This window comes from Artemia sp. Qi Xiang Cuo, chromosome 21, assembly GCF_049724085.1.
Source record: "Artemia sp. Qi Xiang Cuo chromosome 21, ASM4972408v1, whole genome shotgun sequence".
Taxonomy (NCBI): Eukaryota; Metazoa; Arthropoda; class Branchiopoda; order Anostraca; family Artemiidae; genus Artemia; species Artemia sp. Qi Xiang Cuo.
Window position 1 is genome coordinate 50,588,111 of NC_142814.1, and position 24,839 is coordinate 50,612,949.

Consider the following 24,839-nt stretch of genomic DNA (forward strand, 5'->3'; position numbering starts at 1 on the left):
GTAGTTTTGAGGTCACTAATGTTTTCGCATATTAGCGCCACGTCGTCGGCAAAGTCGACGTCTGATAGAACTCTTCCAGCAAAGCCTATGCCAAACGGCTGCACCTGCTGTGTATTATTCAGGATGTGGTCTATTACACAGTTAAAGAGCTCAGGTGCAGCGGCACATCCTTGCCGGACACCGTTTTTAATTTTGAAATATCCGGAAGGCCGTCCATTTACGATCACCGCACTTTCAGTGTTATTATACAGCTCTTTGAGGAGACGGACGATTTTCGTGGGTACGCCAGCAGACTGGAGGATTAGCCATAGTGACTGCCTATCGACAGTGTCGAAGGCAGATCGAAAATCGACAAAGGCAATGTACGCCTTCCTCTTATATTCTAGAGTTTTATCTACTAGCTGTCTAATCGTATGGATTTGCTCGGTGGTGGACCTGCCTGGCGTGAAGCCAGCTTGCTGGGGGCGACGGAGGGCAAGGAGGTAGCTTGTTGCCCGTTTGAGAAGCAGCATAGCGAAGAGCTTTCCAGGAACTGAGAGTGAAGTTATGCCACGATAATTGCTACATTCTGCTTTGCTCCCCTTCCTCTTGTAGATTGGTACAAGTAGGCCCTTCTTCCAGTCTGAGGGGATTTTTTCAGAGTGCCACACAAGGTTAAACAGCATTTGTAGCCAGAGGATCATGGCTGGACCCCCATTTTTAAAGAATTCCGATGTTAGGCGACATATTCCTGGCGCTTTGTTATTCTTTAGCTTGCGGGTGGCAGCTTTTATCTCCTCCGCTGTAAATTCAGGACCATCAGGAGCAGGTATGGTAGTAGACACAGCAGCCGCTAGCTCGTGGTCCGTCTGGTCTGGTGGATCTGAGTTGAGCAGTTTCTCAAAGTGGTCCTTCCACTGGCGGAGGCATTGTGATTGGTCGTAGATATTCTCACCGCTAGCGCTTCGAAGGTATGACGTAGTTTGAGTGTGCTGACCTGACAGCTCACGAAGAATCTTGTAGGTGGTTCCACTGTCCTTTTTCTTGACGGCCTCTTGCAGTTCGAATGCCTTGCTGTCAATAAAAGCCTTGCGGTCTTTATGCAGCATGGAATTGCGCTCTTTGTTTAGCAGTCTGTATGTAGCCATGTCCCCGCCTAGACGTGCTTCTCACCTGAGCTCTATGATGGCAAGGGAGTGATTACTGATCCAGTCCTTTTTCTTCCGTTGCCTCATTCCAACAACGTCAGTTGCTGGAGTCAGTTGCAAAGAGTGTTCTCTTTGAAGGACTTCCATGCAACTTCACTATCATCGCATTGGCCGAGGACCTCAAATCTGTTGGATATCTGCACATGATACCGCTCAGCCAGAGCAGGGTCCTGTTGGATGCGACCGGCATCAATTTTCCGAGAAGACTGGCTGTTCTTCATAGCTTTGAGGCGGAGCTTTATTTTGGCTGCTACCAGCCGGTGGTCGATGTTCCCGAGCTCAGCGCCACGATAGGTGCGGCAACTCTGGACAGACGACAGCCATCGTCGACGTACGATGATGTAGTCGACCATCTTCTTTGGCAGCCCCCCTCAAATGCAAATTTATTTTTATTTGATTTGATTTTAATGTTGCTCCTTTCTTTCAGTTTAAAAAACTGTTTTTATTTAGTACGACAGAACTTCTGCTATTTTCCCGGCATTTATCAAAGCGTGTGTACCCTCCTCATAGAATGGTGCCACCTATGTTGTCAACCATGTGATAGCATTTTATTTTAGATATACATCGGTGCTGAAGCGCTGATAGTCAAAGAAAACTCCAAACGAAGTAACAGATGAAAGTCGTTAGGAGCAAGGTCGAAGCTCTACGGCAGATGGTGAAAACGACCCAACGAAAGTCCTATATGGGTTCTTTTGTGACATTCGCAGTATGGCGTCGGGAATAAAACCACACTTTTTTATAGCTTTCCTTAGTGCTTCTTCTACATCGTGTGGTGCATTTTTTACCCCCCCCCCCGGTCCCCCAAATGTTTGTCCGACTTGTAAAAATGTAATAAACGTTTTGTACCCCACCCCCCCCCCAAAAAAAAAAGGTCAGTTGGCAGAAGAAATATGCTATCATAAATACATTCTAAAACCACATTGACTATACATGACGTATGACAATCAAGAAAAAATAAACGATATATTTAAATAGCTAAAAAAAAAAAAAAATAAGGGTAATATGAGTTAAAAGAATAGACAGAAAAAAAAGTGAAAAGGACAAAAAGCAGATATTTCGGAAAGGACCTTTGCCAAGCCGTCTTCAGTACTAAAAAGAAAACGGAGAAAAACTAACCTTTTGAAGTAAATTCAAACAGAAGCAGAAGAAATACAGTATTTCTTCTACTTAAAGTGTTTCTTCTGCTCTGTTTGAGTTTACTTCAAAAGACTAGTTTTTCTTCGTTTTTTTTTGTACTGAAGACGGTTTGGCAAAGGTCCTTGCCTAAATGTCTGCTTTTTGTCCTTTTCACTTTTTTTCTATCCACTGGCTGATATTACCCTTGTTTTCTCGGCTATTTCAATATATTACTTATTTTTTCTTTTTTCATACGATAAGCTATCACTAATAGCTTATCGTGATAGCTTATCGAATTTTTAGTAGTAGCAGTAGAAGGTTCCTCAGTAATTTGTATCAAAAGACTTTGCCCTTATACTTGAAAGAAGATAGAAAACTTTAAATCATTCATAAAATATTTTTGTTTTTAGTTATTTGGATCTTTCTGCTTCATTTCAGCTAACTTCACCAGTTCCATTCAAATTCACTAATAATTCAGAAACTTGTTTTCTGAATGAAATTTTTTGTTCAGTACATCTTTTTTCATTTTTAGCTTCTATTAAGAAGAGTTCAGCTCTTGGAAATTAAATACAAAATGCTAAAAAGCGAAATTGACCTTCTATAACTTTAACCATAAAACATGGAATAATGTAGAAGGAACCGTCTGAAGGAAACGCTATAATAAAAAAAAATAGCATCACAGATCAATTCCCCAGTTGACGCTCATTCCAAATGCATTTTTCACTTCTCTGACAATGCATATTGTCGAAGCAACTCACGTTACCATTGCAGTGCAATATTTTTTAAGGAGTCATAGAGCATAAATTCTTGACAATTTTTTTAAGCCTGCAAGGAGCGCTGAAAAATTCCCCCTTTAGCTAGTGTGAAGATTCTATTCTAAAGTTGTACTACATTTACTTTCCTGTGAGGCCTCAGTGATTGGAAGCTTCAGTGATAGCAGTGGTCAAGTATGGTACTGAAACCGAGTGATTTCGGAAGACCGGAGGGGGATTTGTTAGATGTTTTTCAGAAGAATTATCTAAGGATATGACTGAGCGTACTTCACACAACAAATTTTACAAAAAATATGGTTCTATCTCACTTTCTAGAGCAATAGCAAGAGAAAGGTTAAAATGGCTAACAGACGTTTTGCGGATGAAGGATAGGAGCTGCTAAAGATCCTCCTTTTTGGCCATCCACCAAGGGTCGAACGATAAGCAGAACCAAATCCCTGATCGAACAAAAAGCAGGTCTTCCCTGAATAGGGTGGGAAGAGATCCTAAAGAGGGATTCAAAAAGAAATTGGAACTGCTAGGAAGGTTTAAGAGGGAGGCTTTAAATAGATTGGGAGGGAGAAGGAGGAGCATGCGTAGCTATGTTGGCCTCAAGCAGGTCTTCCCTGAATAGGGCGGGAAGAGATCGTAAAGAAGGATCTAAAAGAAATTGGAACTTCTTGGAAGGGTTAAGAGGGAGACTTTGAATAGATTGGGATGAAGAAGGAGGAGCGTGCGTAGCTATGTTGGCCTCAAGCAGGTCTTCCCTGAATAGGGCGGGAAGAGATCGTAAAGAAGGATCTAAAAGAAATTGGAACTTCTTGGAAGGGTTAAGAGGGAGACTTTGAATAGATTGGGATGGAGAAGGAGGAGCGTGCGTAGCTATGTTGGCCTCAAGCAGGTCTTCCCTGAATAGGGTGGGAAGAGATCATAAACAGGGATTTAAAAGAAATTGGAACTTCTTAGGAGGGTTAAGAGGGAGGCTTTGAATAGATTGGGATGGAGAAGGAGGAGCGTGCGTAGCCATGTTGGCCTCAAGCAGGTCTTCCCTGAATAGGGTGGGAAGAGATCGTAAAGAGGGATTTAAAAGAAATTGGAACTTCTAATGAGGGTTAAGAGGGAAGCTTTGAATAGATTGGAAGGGAGAAGAAGGAGGGTGCGTAGCTAATTTGGCCTCAAGCAGGTCTTTCCTGAATAGGGTGGAAAGAGATCGTAAAGAGGGATCTAAAAGAAATTGGAACTTCTTGGGAGGGTTAAGAGGGAGGCTTTGAATAGATTGGGATGGAGAAGGAGGAGCGTGCGTAGCTATGTTGGCCTCAAGCAGGTCTTCCCTGAATAGGGTGGGAAGAGATCGTAAAGAAGGATCTAAAAGAAATTGGAACTGCTTGGAATGGTTAAGAGGGAGGCTTTGAATAGATTGGGATGGAGAAGGAGGAGCGTGTGTAGCTATGTTGGCCTCAAGCAGGTCTTCCCTGAATAGGGTGGAAAGAGATCGTAAATAGGGATTTAAAAGAAATTGGAACTTGTTGGAAGGGTTAAGAGGGAGGCTTTGAATAGATTGGGATGGAGAAGGAGGAGCGTGCGTAGCTATGTTGGCATCAAGCAGGTCTTCCCTGAATAGGGTGGGAAGAGATCATAAAGACGGATTTAAAAGAAATTGGAACTTCTAAGGAGGGTTAAGAGGGAGGCTTTGAATAGATTGGAATGGAGAAGGAGGAGGGTGCGTAGCTATGTTGGCCTCAAGCAGGTCTTACCTGAATAGGGTGGGAAGAGATAATAAACAGGGATTTAAAAGAAATTGGAACTTCTTGGAAGGGTTAAGAGGGAGGCTTTGAATAGATTGGAATGAAAAAGGAGGAGCGTGCGTAGCTATGTTGGCCTCAAGCAGGTCTTCCCTGAATAGGGTGGGAAGAGATCATAAAGAGGGATTTAAAAGAAATTGGAACTTCTAAGGAGGGTTAAGAGGAAGGCTTTGAATAGATTGGAATGGAGAAGGAGGAAGGTGCGTAGCTATGTTGGCCTCAAGCAGGTCTTCCCTGAATAGGGTGGAAAGAGATCGTAAAAAGGGATCTAAAAAGAAATTGGAACTTCTTGGGAGGGTTAAGAGGGAGGCTTTGAATAGATTGGGATGGAGGAGGAGCGTGCGTAGCTATGTTGGCCTCAAGCAGGTCTTCCCTGAATAGGGTGGGAAGAGATCGTAAAGAGGGATTCAAAAGAAATTGGAACTTCTAGGGAGGGTTAAGAGGGAGGCTTTGAAGAGATTGGGATGGAGAATGAGGAGCGTGCGTAGCTATACTGGCCTCAAGCAGGTCTTCCCTGAATAGGGTGGGAAGAAATCGTATAGAGGGATCTAAAAGAAATTGGAACTTCTAGGGAGGGTTTAGAGGGAGGCTTTGAATAGATTGGTATGGAGAAGGAGGAGCGTGCGTAGCTATGTTGGCCTCAAGCAGGTCTTCCGGGTGGGAAGAGATCGTAAAGAGGGATCTAAAAGAAATTGGAGCTTCAAGGGAGGGTTAAGAGGGAGGCTTTGAATAGATTGGGATGGAGAAGGAGGAGCGTGTGTAGCTATGTTGGCCTCAAGCAGGTCTTCCCTGAATAGGGTGGGAAGAGATCGTATAGAGGGATGTAATTGAAATTGGAACTTCTAGGGAGGGTTAAGAGGGAGGCTTTGAATAGATTGGGATGGAGAAGGAGGAGCGTGCGTAGCTTTGGTGACCTCAAGCAGGTCTTCCCTGAATAGGGTGGGAAGAGATCATAAACAGGGATTTAAAAGAAATTGGAACTTCTAAGGAGGGTTAAGAGGGAGGCTTTGAATAGATTGGGATGGAGAAGGAGGAGCGTGCGTAGCTATGCTGGCCTCAAGCAGGTCTTCCCTGAATAGGGTGGGAAGAGATCGTAAAGAAGGATCTAAAAGAAATTGGAACTGCTTGGAATGGTTAAGAGGGAGGCTTTGAATAGATTGGGATGGAGAAGGAGGAGCGTGCGTAGCTATGTTGGCCTCAAGAAGGTCTTCCCTGAATAGGGAGGAAAGAGATCGTAAATAGGGATTTAAAAGAAATTGGAACTTGTTGGAAGGGTTAAGAGGGAGGCTTTCAATAGATTGGGATGGAGAAGGAGGAGCGTGCGTAGCTATGTTGGCATCAAGCAGGTCTTCCCTGAATAGGGTGGGAAGAGATCATAAAGAGGGATTTAAAAGAAATTGGAACTTCTAAGGAGGGTTAAGAGGGAGGCTTTGAATAGATTGGAATGGAGAAGGAGGAGGGTGCGTAGCTATGTTGGCCTCAAGCAGGTCTTACCTGAATAGGGTGGGAAGAGATCATAAACAGGGATTTAAAAGAAATTGGAACTTCTTGGAAGGGTTAAGAGGGAGGCTTTGAATAGATTGGAATGAAAAAGGAGGAGCGTGCGTAGCTATGTTGGCCTCAAGCAGGTCTTCCCTGAATAGGGTGGGAAGAGATCATAAAGAGGGATTTAAAAGAAATTGGAACTTCTAAGGAGGGTTAAGAGGAAGGCTTTGAATAGATTGGTATGGAGAAGGAGGAAGGTGCGTAGCTATGTTGGCCTCAAGCAGGTCTTCCCTGAATAGGGTGGAAAGAGATCGTAAAAAGGGATCTAAAAAGAAATTGGAACTTCTTGGGAGGGTTAAGAGGGAGGCTTTGAATAGATTGGGATGGAGAAGGAGGAGCGTGCGTCGCTATGTTGGCCTCAAGCAGGTCTTCCCTGAATAGGGTGGGAAGAGATCGTAAAGAGGGATTCAAAAGAAATTGGAACTTCTAGGGAGGGTTAAGAGGGAGGCTTTGAACAGATTGGAATGGAGAATGAGGAGCGTGCGTAGCTATACTGGCCTCAAGCAGGTCTTCCCTGAATAGGGTGGGAAGAAATCGTATAGAGGGATCTAAAAGAAATTGGAACTTCTTGGGAGGGTTAAGAGGGAGGCTTTGAATAGATTGGGATGGAGGAGGAGCGTGCGTAGCTATGTTGGCCTCAAGCAGGTCTTCCCTGAATAGGCTGGGAAGAGATCGTAAAGAGGGATTCAAAAGAAATTGGAACTTCTAGGGAGGGTTAAGAGGGAGGCTTTGAACAGATTGGAATGGAGAATGAGGAGCGTGCGTAGCTATACTGGCCTCAAGCAGGTCTTCCCTGAATAGGGTGGGAAGAAATCGTATAGAGGGATCTAAAAGAAATTGGAACTTCTTGGGAGGGTTTAGAGGGAGGCTTTGAATAGATTGGGATGGATAAGGAGGAGTGTGCGTAGCTATGTTGGCCTCAAGCAGGTCTTCCGGGTGGGAAGAGATCGTAAAGAGTGATCTAAAAGAAATTGGAGCTTCAAGGGAGGGTTAAGAGGGAGGCTTTGAATAGATTGGGATGGAGAAGGAGGAGCGTGTGTAGCTATGTTGGCCTCAAGCAGGTCTTCCCTGAATAGGGTGGGAAGAGATCGTATAGAGGGATGTAATTGAAATTGGAACTTCTAGGGAGGGTTAAGAGGGAGGCTTTGAATAGATTGGGATGGAGAAGGAGGAGCGTGCGTAGCTTTGTTGACCTCAAGCAGGTCTTCCCTGAATAGGGTGTAAAGATATCGTAAAGAGGAATCTAAAAGAAATTGGAACTTCTAGGGAGGGTTAGAGGGAGGCTTTGAATATATTGGGATGGAGAAGGAGGAGCGTGCGTAGCCATGTCAGCGTGATGCTGCAGTGAATTTTTAGTAATAGCAGTAGAAGGTTCCTCAGTAATTTGTATCAAAAGACTTTGCCCTTATACTTGAAAGAAGATAGAAAACTTTGAATCATTCATAAAATATTTTTGTTTTTAGTTATCTGGATCTTTCTGCTTCATTTCAGCTAACTTCACCAGTTCCATTCAAATACCCCATAGTAAGTAGTTTTTTTTTTTGTTTTTTTTTTAAGTCTTAAGTTTTTGGGCCATTCAATCGTCTTAGCCACCTTTGTTCGTAAATAGTTTCACTTTCTTGAGTTTCTGTGTCTTGAAATTTCTTTGTTTTCTTTATTTACTCTATACTTTAAACTCTTTTAAGTTCTCATGTATGCAGTGTATTTACACTCCACAAGTGTCATCTCTTTATATGATGTGGGTTAAAAATATTATTATTATTAGCTAGAAATGCGTGTTGGACCAAGAAGAAGACCGGGAACATAAGCAGCCTTAACGTTATAGAAAGGCGAGAAGACAAAAATTCTTTGTCTGTTTTGACAAAATGTACTTCTCTATTTGAGCTGCTCCACTGAGCTACATTTGAATTTCTGCTCCATTCATTCTGATGTTGAGCCAACCAAATCAGTTCCATTTAAATTCCCCATAGAAATATGCACATTGAAATTAGCTAGAAACAATTGCTAGACGAAGAAGAAGACAGGAAAGAAAAACAACCTTAACATCATAAGAAGGTGAGAGGGCAACAGCCCCCTCACCTTCAATGTATTTGAAAAAATAGACTTTAAAAATGTGCCAGAGGATGGCAAATTTTTGCTGATTTGACAAAAAATTTTGTAGACTGTAGATTTTTGTAAATTTTTGTAGATTACAAATAGATAAAATCTATTTTTAAAATAGATTTGACAAAAATTTACTTGGACTTAAAAGTACCGAAAGAGTATCACTCCGATAATTACGAGAGGTATGTCTTATTGAGTGTCCTCTGGAGTCGTTCTTGAAAATTTTGGAAAAGGATAAAATATTCATTCAAATACCAATATTGAAAAAGAATCATAGAGCACCATTTTACCATTTGTAAATTTTCTTCTATTTCTAATTTTGTCAAGACAAATAATTTTTATTTTATTTCATTTGCTTAAGCGAACCAAACATTCATTCATTAAAATAAATTTTTCATCCGATTATACAAAATCCAGCTGCGTAACCGAAAATAGACTATTATTAGAACCGAATTTATGAACAAGTAGTTTGATTTTACATAATTAGCGTTAGTAATAAGTATTTTTCAGAAACACTTCAATAAAAAAATGTAAAAATTGGCAATTTAATCAAAATTGTCATGCAGCAAAAACAAAAACTCTCACTATCGGTATCTACATCATGTGGTATAAAGCAGATGGTTTAACTGGGGTGGTATAAGGCAGGGAGAGTAAACCAAATTAGATATTACAGACGGCGCAGCTAGGACAGAACAGTTTACATATTTGCAGTTTTGATTTCTTAGGTTATTGTTTAACCCTATTTTTCCCACTTAAATTGTATACATATTTGCATCATTATGACCTTTGCATTATAATAAAAATAAATATTTAAAAAAAAACAACAAGTTTTTGTGCAAAGAAAAGTAAAGAGCAATATCAAGCTAAGAAGGAGCAGAAACAAAGTATTTAACAAGTAAAGACATTATCAATTAAAAAATAAAGAAATTATGAAGTAAAATTAAAAAAAATATCAGAAATTACTGGGAATTAATAAAATGAAACCAAAAGCAAACACAAATTCTCACAAGTGGAATGGTGAGTCACCACCGTCTTCAGATTCCCTTAAAGTCAAAAAAGGCATTCACTTATAAGAAAAAAAACATAAAATCGCGAAGAAAGGAAGAAAACGAGGACAATTAACAGCCAGTGACAAAAATTGAAAAATCATGCAAATATTTCGGTCAAGACCTCCGCTTGACCGTTCTCAGTGCAGAATAAAACTGATAAAAATATAAAAACCAAACCTTAAAATAAAACACAAAACTAAAATTGGACGACCCTTTCTTAGTAACGGTGAACCTTGACCGAAATATTTGCATAATTTTTCAATTTTTTCACTGGCTGTTAATTGTCCCCGTTTTCTTACTTTCTTCGCCATTTTATGTTTTATCATGATTAGCCAGTGTGGTCTCAGAAATTATTCACTTATAAGAACTATTTTTTTAGTTCAATTTATTGAATGCCGGATAATTTAGGGTTTGATAAATAACTGAGTTTCTTTTCCGATTTTATTTTCTTTTCTTAGTATTTTCTTGTGCAATTATAATCAAGTTCCCCTGCATTACAGGTCATAGGGTCTTTGAAGGGGTATTTTGTTCTTTTTCGTTTTTGTTGATGTTTTAAAATCAGAGATGAATCCAAAGGAGGGGGGATATTTCTTCGACTCGCATATTGGTCGTTAAAATACAAATAAAAAGAGCCTTGTACCTAAAAAAACAAAAAAAATTCTTGAACTTGGTTGTAAAAATAAAGGCGAGAGAATAGAATATAACAAATCAGAATATTTATGTAACCCCTTCTCCCCCAAACAATAATTTACTTTAGTTCCCCCCCCCCCCTCCTCTCCTCCCAACAAAAATCATGGATGCAAAAACCCTGGCTTAAATAGAAATATGCAATCTTGCTATATTATATAATGTATTATGGCCTTGTCTAAAATATATTTAAAGTCCATATAAGCCAATAAAAGGCCATAAAATTCAAAGATCTACTTAGCTTGCTTTAGAGTCAACAATTCGAACACCATTCCAGTAAGATAAGAAGGCTAAAGGATGTGATTAAATTTGATAAGGAGGCCAGAATTCGGCAGTAGTTTAATCATGTTTCTCAACAAGTTTAAGATGTGTTGAGAGCTGCTGTTAAATTCCAAAAATTACTATTTCAATTATTGAGAGTCTCAGAAATACAAACTACAAGATGTTTAATTAATAGTGCATAATCTAAAATTGAGACTGCTTAGTTAAAAAATCATGACTTCAATAAATCCTAAAAAGAATGTCCAAACGCAAAAGCTGTGTAAAGAGTTAATTTCCACATAGTTGGAAAATGCGATTTCTTTAGGTTTTTTCTGTGAACAGCTACTGCCTTTTCTGCCAATACTGCCAATTCCTGCCAATACTGCTAATTTTCTGCTAATTCCTGCCAATACTGCCTCTTTCGAGTTAAATCATTATTGAAGAAAAAATTATGATTACAAATCTACTCTTTAAGTCTTCAAAGAATAAAACCCTAATAGATCACCATTTTTTGTTGACAATGCTTTTTGGCTAATTTCTCGTTTAGTAGTCCCAAGCACCAACAACGTCTATCTCTTGATGGTTAACTCAGCAGTTAAGACCAGGAGGAAGAACAAATTAGTGCCAGTACCTTGTAGAACTAGCCGTATTCATTCGTGCCGTTTTTTAGTAGAGCCTTTAATCAAAGGGTGAACGCCATCTTAGAAATCAAGTGAACCAGGTGCCGCGTCCCAAGTGTACAAAAGTATACCAAGCTTAGCAGAATCATAGCCCAGCTTGCAGGGACTGTGTCATGCACGGAGGAAAACAAGGAAAATCAAGGAAACCAGAAAATAAGGCAAATGTGGTGATGATAAACCAGTTTTGGGACAGAAGAAGTTCTAACAAGTTAGCTTAAGAGCATCCTAGAATGTTCCCCGGATTTATAATTAACAAACACAGAAACTCTGAAAGGCAAACTTTGGTTAAAAGCAGTAAAAATAAACAAAAAAGAACAGGAAGGCAAAATAGAAAAGAAAGGATCATGGTGCTGCAAGTATAGACTCATGAAACGTTTTATTTGTTTTTTTTTGTGGGGAGGGGTAAATGCTACAAAATGTGTGAACAATTAGAAGAAGTAAATTCAGGGAAACTTAGAATTTCTGGGAGGACATGGTCAGTCACTCTTTGGATTTTACATCACAAGACAATACTATGGTTCAACACCATATTTGGTAGAAAAAGGAGGTTACAAAACCAATTTTGACCAGCCAGAGTACAGTTGGTTAAAAGTAAATACCATGACTAAAATATCAAACACACTATAATTACTGTTTTTAATTGCACATAAATATTGCTTCTTTGACAAGAAAACATATGAATTGTGCTTTTTCTTCATTTTTTTTTTCCTGCTGAATTAACATATAAAGACATTAAATTAGGCCCCTTCCACAGTTTACTGCCATTGTAAGTCACGCCCTAGCAAAGCTTGCTAAAAAAAAATATATTTATTTTCATATTTCTTTTTGATTTTAATATCATACTATTGAAGCCAAATATTTAAATGACAGGACATAAGTTTGAAAAAGCTCAATCACAATAATTTATTTTCAAGTATTTTTAACTTATATTATGTATTAGTATTTTTGCAAACTTTAGCATACACATAGAAAAGCTGCTGATTCGAACTCCCATGCTTTCTACATTCAAGACCAAAAATCCTTAAAACTTTGTCTGCTGTAAATATTACGTATGAAAGATTAACATAGCTTAAGTCACAAAATTACGCAGGAGATATCTTATTGGTGTTGTAATTATGCATAACTTCGATTTTATCCACGAATGAGACTATAGTGTACCTTAGACAATACTATAGTTCTTAATGCATTTAGTAATTTCTCTTTACTTCATTTATCTTTAATACATCCTTACTACAAAAAAAGGAAACTACTTTTCAAGTAATGCACAATATTCAATTTCATCTGAGGTCATAGATCTTGTATAGCCTATTAAATTCCAAATATGGGTAGAATTCTATTGAGGAACCTGAGATAATTTAGATTCTCCATTGACAAATTGCAAACGGTTGGATATATGGGTGTTTCGGCAGTCTTCTCTCTTCTAAGGTACTATAGCATGGATATCAAAAGAGGCCAGGTTCTGCCATATGTTGACCTGGAGTCAAAATGTCAAAATACGATTTTTAATTTTGGAATTATGATCATTCACAAATTAGAAAAATAATACCAAAATTTGTATCATCTGTCTTTCCAATACAAGATGTAGGCTAAATTCTTAAAATTACAACCATGATTTTAAAAAAAATGACTCCTGGTGAACAGCCAAATTTTGCAAAATCGGACATCAGTTCTTCCTGTCTCTACAGTCTGTATTTGGGGGGTATGTTTTACCCATGAAGAAAAGACGCATGTTGAATGCTTAAAACAAAGGCATTGGTATCTGTAGTATTTCAAGACATTTGGACATTTTAACCTGAAAGTGCACTATTGTTTTAGATATACTGTCCAGTACTTATTTTGATAAAAAGTATATATGTGGGGGTTAACACTTCTTAAACCTGCCCATAATACATGGCCTCCAAATGTTTTAACATAAAAATGCAAATTAAATACGAACCCTTTTAAGGTATGCATAATTGTTTCTTCTTCCTCTTCCATTTCAGCTTCTTCATCTTCACCTAGTTCTTCTTTCTTCTTCCCAGCTTGAACAACACCACCTGCCACAAAAGACAATGGTGTTGTGTAAGACTTCTTCTGTTTTCTGGAAACAGTTGCTTCTTCTTCTGCATCAGAATCATTGAAAACTCCATAGATTTGCTGTTCTTTGGTAAGCCTTCGAAAACCCGATCTTCTACCCATAGCATCTTCAAGGTCTCTGTCTGATATGCCAAATTCTTCGCGATATTCATCGTTGTTCATTGTTATCTGGGACTGCTTCAACTGCTGCTACTGTGAAGAGGAAATATCAGTAGAAAAGAACAATTGAGAACCACTCACAGATACACAACCCAGTTCACAAAAACTGTAACACGGGGTGTGGTGGGGATGACCACCATGTGATCAGCTTATACAGGTGGCAATTAATGATGGCTCTAGATTGTCTAAGCTCAGTATTTCATTCTGAGCAAATTTCACTTTCCAATTTTTGTCTGCCCTACTCCCCTCTCAATAGCCTCAGAACTACATAAGCTAGGACAAAAATCATTAGACTAATCAACAGAACATGCTAAGTTTCAGAGTGGGCTTCAAATGTGATATTCACAAATAACACATATTTGCGAATATCAGAATAACACTTTTGGAATTGCAACAAAAGATGTGCTGACCAAATTGACATTTTACAGGAGAGCAGAAAAACAAAAAAAAAGTGGGAATTTTTTTTAACTGTTTTGAACAACCAATGTTTTATACAAGGAATGTTTTTATATGTACTTAGAATGCAGAGGTTATAATCCAGTGTACTTAGATATTATACCAAACACACTGAAGAAGTTTGCTTTCTTATGTGTGCAAAAACTGGTTTTATCTGTCTGTATTCAGAGACAATTAGCTTATGCTCAGTAGAAAAACTATGATGTAGGTATATCAATATACAGAGTTGGTATTTTCGTTGGGTTAGGTTATGTTAGATATTTAATATAATACATTCTGGGCAGCCTGCTTTCCATAATTCTTTGTTGTAGTTTCCACAATTTTGTTAATAAGGTATTATATTTTCATCATATTTTGGTATATTTCATTATGATTAACCTGACTTCACTTCTTGATTCTGTTTGGTATCAGAGGCAGCGTAACAGTGCTGCCTAAGTAAAGAATGATGTTGGCACAAGGTATTATTTTTGGTTTCTTTTAGACCAGGGCACTTCGTATCGAAGGAGTTGTCGAAGAAACTTCGAAAAGGGCTCATTCGATTGGAAATTGGAAGGGCTTGTACCCTTTTTAATAGTCGAAAGTGATTAGAGGGCAACTAACACCCCTCCCATATCCACAATTTCCCTAAACACATCCAATAAAAATTTTGAGATGGCCATTTTGTTCAACGTACTTGAATGGATCGGAAATTATATCTTTGAGGATGAACCCCCCCCCCAGAGCCCTCAGAGCAAGGGTTGTAAGTTATGCCCTGGGGGCGCATAAGGTTTTTATAGAAGGAATTGTCACAGAAACTTCAAACAGGGATTGTTCAATTGGAAATAAGCGCTAGTACCCTTTTTAAAAGTCGAAAGTGATTGGAGGGCAACTAACACCCCTCTCGCGCACACCATTTCCCCAAACACGTCAAATCAAAATTTTGAGACAGCCATTTTGTTCAACGTAGTTGAAAGCTCTGGAAATTAGGTCTTTGAGGATGAAAGCCCCCCCTCCCCCACAGCCCTCAGGGCAAGGGTTGTAATTTATACCCTGGGGGCATATACGGTTTTTATAGAAAGCATTGTATTAGAGACTTCAAAAAGGGCTCATTCGATTAAAAAATGAAGGGGCTAGTGCCCCTTTTATAGTCGAAGGTGATTAGAGGGCAACTAACCCCTCACACACCAATCATTTCCCCAACACATCCAATCAAAATCTTGCGATAGCTATTTTGTTCAACATGGTTAAAAGGTCCGGAGATTATCTTTTTGGGGATGAAACTCTCCCCCAGCCCTCAGGGCAAGGGTTGTAAGTTATGCCCAAGGGGCATATAAGGTTTTTATAGAAAGTGTTGTTGTAGAAACTTCAAAAAGAGCCCAATCGATTGGAAATTGAAAGGGCTAGTGCCCTATTTATTAGTCGAAATCGATTGGAAGGCAACTAGCCCTACTCTCACGCCCAGCATTTCCCAAACACATCCAATAAAAATTTTGAGATAGCCATTTTGTTCAACATTGTTGAGAGGTCCGGAAATTATGTCTTAGAGGATGACACCCTCCCCCCACAGCCATCAGGGCTCATTCGATTGGAAATTGAGAGGCTTATTGCCCTTTTTAATAGTCGAAAGTAATTGGAGGGAGAATCACCCCCCCCCCACACCCATCACTTCCCAAAACATTTCTGATCAACGTTTTGAAATAGCCATTTTTGTTCAACATAGTTGGACAGTCTGGAAACTATGTCTTTGAGGATGATAAACCCCGCCCTCCCCATAGCCCTCAGGACGAGGGTTGTAAGTTATGTCCTTGGGACATGTAAGGTTTTTATAGAAAGTTTTGTCATAGAATCTTCAAAAAGAGCTCATCCGATTGGAAATTGAGAGGACTAGTGCATTTTTTATTAGTCAAAAGTGATCAGAGGGCAAATGACCCCCCCCCCTCATGCCGATCATTTCCCCAAACACTTCCAATCGAATTTTGAGATAGCCATTTTTTTCAACGTATTTGAAAGGTCTGGAAATTATGTCTTTGAGGATAACAAATCCTCCCAGCCCTCAGGGCATGGGTTGTAACTTATGCCCTGGGGGGATATAAGGTTTTTTATAGAAAGGGTGGTCAAATAAACTTCAGAGGGGGGCTCATTGGATTGGTATTCAGACGCTCTAGTGCTCTTTTTAAAAGTCAAAGTTATCGGATGACAGCACCCCCTCCTCCCTAAACACACACACACACACACACGTCATATTCACCTGAAATACATATAATAGAAAGTTTGAGATGGTAAATCTATTCACAATAGTCTAAATATCATATAACAAGGCTTTTGGGGTTGAAACAAACCCCAGAGATTAGGGGCAAGGGTTGGAAGTTATGCCCAGGGGGTATTTAAGGTTTTTATAGAAGGGATGGTTCTTTAACTTTAGAAGCGGCTCATTAGGTTGAAAATTGGAAGTTCTAGTTCCTTTTTAAGCGTCAAAAGTGATGGAGGGCATTTAGCCCCTCTCCTACAACCCCTCCTTTCACCAAATACATCAGATTGAAAATATGAGATAGCGATTTTTTTCAAAATAGTACAAAGAACATATAATAATGTCTCTAGGAATGATAAAACCCCTCAGCACCCTGAGGATAGGGTTTTAAGTTATTTTATGAGGGCATATAAGGTTTATATTGAATGGGTGGTCATATAAACATCAGATGGGGCTTATTTGATTTGAAATTGGAAGTTTTAGGGCCCTCTTTAAGAGTCAAATTGATTTGAGAGCAAACAGCCCCTACACCCCTTCAGCATTTGCCTTAGTACTTCCAATTAAAATTTGGAGATAACAACTTTAGTCATCATAGTTGAAGGTTTCGGAAATTATACGCCCGTTTTTAAGCACTAAGATCTTACATTTTTTTTGCAAAGATTATCGTTCTTTAACTCATCTTTGTTCTAAGATCTTACAGCTCACTGACGTTAGCAAAAAGTGTGAAGACCGCCACTGTTCTGCCATATAGAACAAAGATGAGAGAACTTTAATGATCTACTCATCATTGTACTCAGACCGCTGCTCAGAGCAGAATGATGAAAGATGTTTGCACAAAAACGACCAAAGATGTAAGATCTTTGTTCAAAGATTTCACTTTTAAGCGTTTTCTGACAAAAGATGTAAGATCTTAGCACATTGATGAGTAAAAAAACAGGCCTTATGTCTGTGAGGAATACAACCCCCCCCCTCTACAGCTCTCAAGGAAAGGGTTGTAAATTATGCCCTTGGGCAAATAAGGTTCTAATAAAAAGGGTGGCCGTATATGCTTTGGAGGGGACTCATTGGATTGGTAATCATAATTTCTAGTGCCCTTTTTAAGAGTCAAATTGATCAGAGCACCCCCCCCCCCACATACACACACACACACACACACACACACACACACACACACACAAACACTCAAACAAGTTGTGTTTTCCTGACAAGTATCGAATAGATATTTTGAGACAATTATTTTATTCAAAATAGTCTAAATATCATATAACAAGGCTTTTGAGGTTGATAAAAACCACTGGAGCCTGAGGGCGAGGGTTGTGAGTCAGAAGTGATGGAGGTCAAGTAGCACCCCCCCCCCTACCCAACTACCCCTCTTTTCACAAAATGCATTTGATTGAAATTGTGCGATGGTAATTTGGTTTAAAATAGTCCAAAGAACATATAACAATGCTTCCAGGGTTGGTAAAACCCCCCAGAGCCCTGGGGCAAGGGCTTTAAGTTATAACCTGAGGAATGTAAGGTTTTTATGGAATGGGTGGTCATATTAAATTCAGATGGGTCTCATTTGATTTGAAATTGGAAGATATAGTGCCCTTTTTAAGAGTCAAAGTTATTTGAGAGCAACCCCCCCCCCCCCCACACGTCCATCATTTCGCATAACAAATATCCAACATAGTCTTGAGACATTCATTTTTTCAGCATTGTTGAAAGGTTCAGTAATTATGCGTAGCAATAGCTGTAGTAGCAGTAGCAGCATTAGTAGCAGTATCCACATAGCATCTTTTTTCAACATCCCCTTCAACACACAATGACATTTTTAACTTAATACCATTAAAAGGACATAGGCGGTGAAATCCAACGCCAGTAGAACTCAGTGTGTTTTTGTTTTCTCTACGGTTTAACCAGTCTTTTCTTGCTAGTGCTAGTATTACATTGTGTCCAAAACTTGTATTTTGTATTTGTTGTATATATTTGTCTTGTTTATCTTTTTCTTGTTTTTTATGTACTCTGTCTTTTTTGTTTGATTTTGATGGGTAATAAAATATTATTACTGCTATTATTCATGATGCAATAGCTGCAGAATCACTTTCTTCTTGCAGAAGGTCACAAGGTCTCACTTCTGAAATGGGGGTTTTTTCAATGTAAGCTACCTTTAGCACTTGTTTCTGGCAGCAAAGTTCAAACTGCCTTTCATCTATTTCCATGAAACCAGTGTGAAATTTTACAATTTATGAGTTTCTAGTAAACTTTACTTACCTCAGTTTAATCCATAGAGTTTTAAGTGTGTTTTGTTTGTATCCTGCATGATAGATAGGATGATGGCATCTTGAGCTGCATTCCAGTCTAAAAAGTCTTTGAACATCAGTATTTTGATTATGTAGGGAGCTGAACTGTTCCTTGCAGTTTGGATTAGAGTCATCCATTGACTTTGTGCATATGCTGTGATTCCTCTTACATTGTTTTCAACCATAGAATGCATGCTCTTAAGGGACATTTAACAAATGGCATGAAAGAAGGAAAGTCAGCTCAATAGTCTATATACTTTTTCACTGCTGAAGAACTAAAAAGAACAATGCAAGCATTTTGTGGTTTCTGTTTTGACCATTGCAGCAGTCACAGGACAGACTTACTGTCTTGACAGTGCCTCTACTATCAACTTCTCTAATCCACCATGAAAGATAAGTTGTAATTTCATTTGCCCCTTGGTTTCCATTCTTCTGCTTCCATCAACAGTAATATCTATTCTTAGTCACATACTCACAAACTGTAAAATTGTAGCTAGCATATTTTAAATAAAACCCAATTAACATTCCTTCTCCAGGTGGTGTGCTAAGTACTTTTTCTAGATCAAAACATGCATCAACATGACATTGGTCAGCTTCACCACATTGGCTGGTGGCTGCCATGTAGTGCCTGGATTCTGTTTTCTCTATTATTTGATTTGTGTGTGCCAACTTTCCACTTTATGTCGTATCCTGAGCAGACTGCACCATTTCACATAGCACACATTTTTCCTTCCTTGGTTTGTCCTTCCTGAAGTCAAACTCATTGAGATCCCGCACAAAAGGATGGGCTTTTTAATTTTTCTACGGTGTTCAGTGGAAAGTCTGAATAGGTTTGAAGTGTTTTTGAAGTTTGTAGGCAGATACATCTTTGTTGTAGAAAAAAGGCAGCAGGGATACACAACCCTGGGTATCCTATTGGGAGGCTTTGAGTTCTTATCTTTCTCTGAGAAAATCCCGAGTCATTGTTTTTAGCTACATTTCTTACAACAAACTCCCCAAGATCTAGGGTTACACACAAACATTTTAGACAAACTTTCTTCTTATTTCTATCATTGTGGAACATATAATATCTTACAGTGTTCCTTTTTCTTGTTTCTGCATTCAGAGTTTGCTCTGAAACAGGTTTACAGCAAGAATGGGCAATCAATCTTTTTGTTGGATTTTATTGCCAAGCCTCCAATAGTAAGAAAAGATTTTTTTCTCTCTGTTTGTCTTAAAAAGTTTTGCAAAACTAAACCCACTGACATTTTGCAAAGACAATGGTTTGGCCTGATCTCTCTTAGGCTGGTTTTACCTCAAACTTTTCTCAGTTCTCTTTTCCTAAGTCTCTCAAGATTTTTCTTTCCTTGTTTTTATTTACACACTTTTTTTAAAGTTAAAAAACCTTCATCAGTTTCTAAAGCAGATTCAGACACTTGGTTTGGAAGAGGAGCTTCGTCCTTGTCTGAGATTTCTCTCTGAATTCTTTTGGACCAGTTGTGTCTGTTTTCCTACTCTCCACTAAAAAATCTAGCTTCAGTTAGATCTAAGTTCACTTCAAGTAGATCTTGAAAGTTCTTTCTTATCTTATTTTGTTATCTATCTTATCTATGATTTTGCTATTGTTCCTTCACTGCATACAATTCTTTTGTTCTGGAGGTAATATATGCTGTTAGGAGGAAGCTCCAAGATATGTGGTTTCCACTAGAGAGCCCTCTATGCTAATCTGAGATATGTTGTTTCCACTATGTCTGTATCTCCAAATTTTTGAGTTGGAGGTAATCAAGATACACACCACTTAACATAGAATTTTTTGGCGAGTAGATCTGTGTTAAAAAGTGAAAATTACAAATTTGACCAGATAGCCTACATGTTTTTCTGCTTGACACTCATAACATCTAACTGTAAACGTATTTCTAAATTCTTGGTTTCTGTGGGCTGTTTAAAGCCCTTTAAAGGGCTTAAAAAAATTTGCCCCAGAAGCAATTACTACATTTGAAAAAGCATAAAAAAAACATCAAGTGATGTAACCTACTCTTTTTTTGAAGCTAAATTATATGAAAAAGTAAAAATTTTCTTATTTTTCAACCCAGAAAACAAGACGAAATTAAAAAAAAAAACTTTATAAACAGGTTTTGAATATCAGGTTACTTAACAACTTCTTTACAAAAGAAGTGATTATCAGAAATAATTTATTTAAAGACAGCTTTCACAGTCGTAGATAAAAATCACAAACTACTTCGTGAACTAAAAAATCACAAACTACAAAATCACAAAATCACTGTCATTTACAAACCTAGTCCATAGGCATTTTGTTATAGGTATTGGTAAAAACGGCACAAATGAATTGTTAAATCGATTAGTTCTGCAAGGCAATGGCACTAATTTGTCCTTCTTTCTGGTGTTAACTACTGAGTTGGCAGCAGGGGGTAGAAAATGTCAGTGCTTGGGGCTAGAAAGGAGAAATTGCCCAAAAGGCCTTATCAACAGAAACCTAAGATCTCTAAGAGTTTCAATCTTTAAAGACTCAAGAGTAGACTTGTAATACAAATTTTTCTCCAAGGATGATTTTAACTGCTATTTTTTTACTCCTTCGACATCATCACTTAGATATTTAATATTATGAATCTGAGGCCCCCAAATGGGACATGCATATTCTAATATGGGACATATGTATGTTAGATATGCCGTTTTCAGCTGATTTACTGGGAAACCCAAGCAGCGCATTGAAAATCAAAGAACGTAGTGCGTAGTTGCCTTTCTGGTCTAGCCTTTGAACATATCCCTAAATGAGCAATTGGCGCTGAAATTAACTCCCAGGACTATAGCTGACAATAAAAGCGGAAACCAGGGAGCTTGGCAAACAAGATCTCGTTTCTGCGGATTGAACCTAACAATTTAGGTTTTGCTTTCATTGATCTGCAAACTATTTGTACTACACTCTCCCCTAAATTCTGTTAAAAGATCAGGGCTGAATTGGGACATAGCTTGGGTTTTATCTACTGTAAACTTAAGAAGCGCAAATAGATCGTCTATGTATTTGAATTCGTCATCCATGTTGTCCATAAACAACATGGATCCCCTTCCTGAAGCCCTTGCTGATTCCAGGTGGGAATTAAAGGTCAAGCTAAGCTTGTATACCTCCATGGCAGTGATGGTAGTTACAGGCAATGAGGCTCGATCTTCCGTCCCTGGGCAGCAGAGGAAATCCGTCAGCGCACCTCAAAGCGGTGGAAGGGTGTAAACACCACTGAGCTCCACGCCGAGCGATTTGGTGGCCAACGCGCTCCGGGTGACCCGCAAGACTGGGGACCTTGCGGTCAACTCTATTCCCAAGAAACATCGATGAATCTGAGACCTAGAAGAAAAGTTGTAACGGCTACGGCGTCCACGGCAAGCGACATGGTCCCCGTATTGGCGCGGGTGTCGAGAAGTAAACAAGCAAACCATACTACGGCATTCTCGGCAGGCGATGCGACTTCGTATATGGTGGCGAAGTCGAAAAATCCTTTTCATGCCATAAATTTAGGAAAACCCACTACAGTCATTAAACAGGCAAAATCTAAAATAAATGTGGGATGCTGGAATGTAAGATCCGTCAAACAAGAAGCCACGCAAGTTTTTCTTGTCCATGAGATGGAGAAGTACAACATAGACATACTTTGCATATCCGAGACCAGAATTTCAGGTTCCGGCTCCATAGTTATTACAGCTCCTGAAACGCTACATCAATTCCATTTTTTCTACTCCGGAGTAGAGGATAATTCGGGACTCCACGGAGTTGGTTTCATCATGAACCAAAGAACCAGAAATGCTCTCCTAGAATGGGAACCAGTCTCCTGTAGATTTGCCAGAATCAGACTGAAAGGAAACCCCGCAAATGTGTCGATAATTTCTACCTATGCCCCCACCCGTGACGCTGCTGATATGACCAAGGATGATTTCTACGGGGAGCTACAGCAGCTGTCTTCTTCTGTTGCCGCAACTGTTTACTTGATTGTTGCTGGAGACTTCAAAGCAAGAGTTGATCCCTCTGACCAAACCACAAGAGAAGTCTTGGGAAAATTTGGACGAGGTCACAGATGCGAGAATGGGCAAAGGTTGTTAAACTACGCCTTGATGAACCACCTTTTTGTCACCAATACCCTATTTCAGCACAAACCTAGCCACCTTTTAACTTGGCATTCAAATGACGGTGTCACTAGGGCTCAAACAGACTTCATTCTCGTACGCCAGCGCTGGAGAAGCTTCGTACTGGTCTCTCGCTCTTACAACGGTGCGGACACGGGCTTGGAGTCTGGGTCTGACCACAGGCTTGTTGCTGCAAAAATTTGGCTAGGTCTTGCAACTCGGAGGAAAACCAAGCCCAAGGCCAGATTCGACATCGGTAAGCTCCAAGACAAAGAAGTTCGGCAGGCCCTCAATTTGGAACTGACTAACCGATTTGACGCCCTCAGTTCTGATGAAACCCCACCCCCCGAAACGATTGGGGATACATTTAAAACTGTTATGACAGAGACTGCCGATGATATCATCGGCCAATCAAAAAAGAAACAACAGCGCTGGATTACCGCTAGGACCCTGTCAATAGTCAGTGAGTGAAGACAAAAGATGAGCTGCCCTAAAAAAGAAACAAAAGAGCTGCACAGACAGGTAAAACGCTCTGTTCGTCTGGACCGCCGCCAAATGTGGGAAGATACTACCGTGTCGTTAGAGAAAGCAGCACGCTCACATGATACCCGCAAGCATTACCAGATCCTGAAAGAGTCCGTTGGTAAGAAAGCTGCTGTCTCAGAAATAGTCAAAGACAGATCAGGAAAAATCATCAGTTGTCAGAAGGAGCGCTTAGCAAGATGGAAGGATCACTTTCAGATCCTCCTAAGCCCATCCCCATCATCCGCCCCTGGTGCTTTCCCACCTGCCATTTCTAGAGAACCCTATGACGTCGAGCTCGACACACCGACCAGAACCGAAATACTAAAAGCAATCAAGACCCAGAAGAAACACAAAGCCCCAGGTGAAGACAACCTCTCCCCGGAAGTGTACAAACACTGCCCTGAGGTCACTACTGAACAGCTCCATGGCATTCTCGAAGAAGTGTGGAGGACCAATTCTTTCCCAAAAGATTGGAAGACATTAGTCATTCTCCCTTTCTATAAGAAAGGAGATAAAACCGAATGCAAAAATTACCGCGGAATAAGTCTTATAGACATTGCGGTCAAAATATTCGGGATCATACTCTTGAACCGCTTCAAAGGGGCAAGGGAGGAAAGAACCCGAGAAAATCAAGCCGGCTTTCGGCCAGATAGAGGCTGTACTGATAATATCTTCGCTTTTCGCCTCATTATCCAGCAGTTTGAAAGGTATAATCTACCCCTGATCTTGATGTTCCTGGACTTCATTACTGCCTTCGATTTTGTCACTCGCCAGAAACTTTGGAAGATCCTAGAGAATGACGGAATGCCGCTGAAGTTTGTTGAACTGATGAAGGCATACTATGACGCGTCAGTGAGCCGAGTTCGAGTCTATAGTTAAGAAACTGAAGAATTCCTGGTTGAGTTTGGAGTAAAACAATGGTTTGTCTTCACTCCGACTTTGGTCAATTATTGCGTCGATTGGGTGCTTGAAAATGTACTGTCGTCCTATCCAGTAGTTCAGATCGGACAGAATCTTTCAGTGACTGACCTTGATTATGAGGATGATGTTGGCCTCCTGTCAGAACCCGTAGAAGCTCAAAACATGCTTGACAACGTGGTGGCCTGGGCAGACCTGATCGGCTTGAAAGTCAGCGCAGAGAAAACGAAATTCATAGCTATTAACCACGACACAGGACCATTCACACTAACTGTCAATCAATTTCAGCTGGAAAAAGTCAACTGTTTTACATACTTAGGCTCCCAAATATGTATTGATCGATCCTCCGACGCTGATATCCAACAGAGAACACAGAAAGTGCAAACAGTCTTTGCCTTCCTTCGGAAACCCTTATGGAATCGCCGCGAAGTCAGTGTCCGAATGAAAGTGCGAATCTACATGGCACTAGTCCGCACCGTTCTCCTTTACGGATGCGAAACATGGTCGGTAAAACTACAGCATGAGAATATGCTGAAGGTGTTTGAGCATACCTGTCTGCGAAGAATTCTCAGAATACAGCTGCGTGACCGTATCTCCAGCGCGGATCTACGTCGAATGTGCAATATTCAGAGTGATGTTGCGCTCGCTATTAAAGAACGCCGTTTGAAATGGTTGGGCCATGTTTTACGGAAGCCGCCAGAATACTTGCCTCGCCAAATACTTCTAGTCGAGCCTATTAGCTCCTGGAAGAGACGCCAAGGAGGACAGAGGAAAAACTGGTGGAACATGGCCAAATCAGACCTTGAACCTATCGGGGGATTCAGAAAGTTCGGACACAGATGGTCAACTCAGTGGCTTACTTTTGCAGAGCAGCTGGCAGAAGATCGCTCAACATGGTCCA

At 39.8% G+C, this 24,839-nt stretch overlaps 1 protein-coding gene across 3 annotated transcripts in view; it reads right to left on the reverse strand.

Moving 5' to 3' along the window:
- LOC148939681 (tuftelin-interacting protein 11-like) overlaps positions 1–24,839 on the reverse strand; it is a 52,862-nt gene that overhangs the window by 5,272 nt on the left and 22,751 nt on the right. For all 3 annotated transcript variants that reach the window (XM_089106779.1, XM_089106778.1, XM_089106780.1), the window contains exon 2: positions 13,119–13,450. In XM_089106779.1, coding sequence (XP_088962905.1) covers positions 13,119–13,420 — 302 coding nt within the window. In that variant the 5' untranslated portion in view covers positions 13,421–13,450. The remainder of the gene's footprint in view (positions 1–13,118; positions 13,451–24,839) is intronic.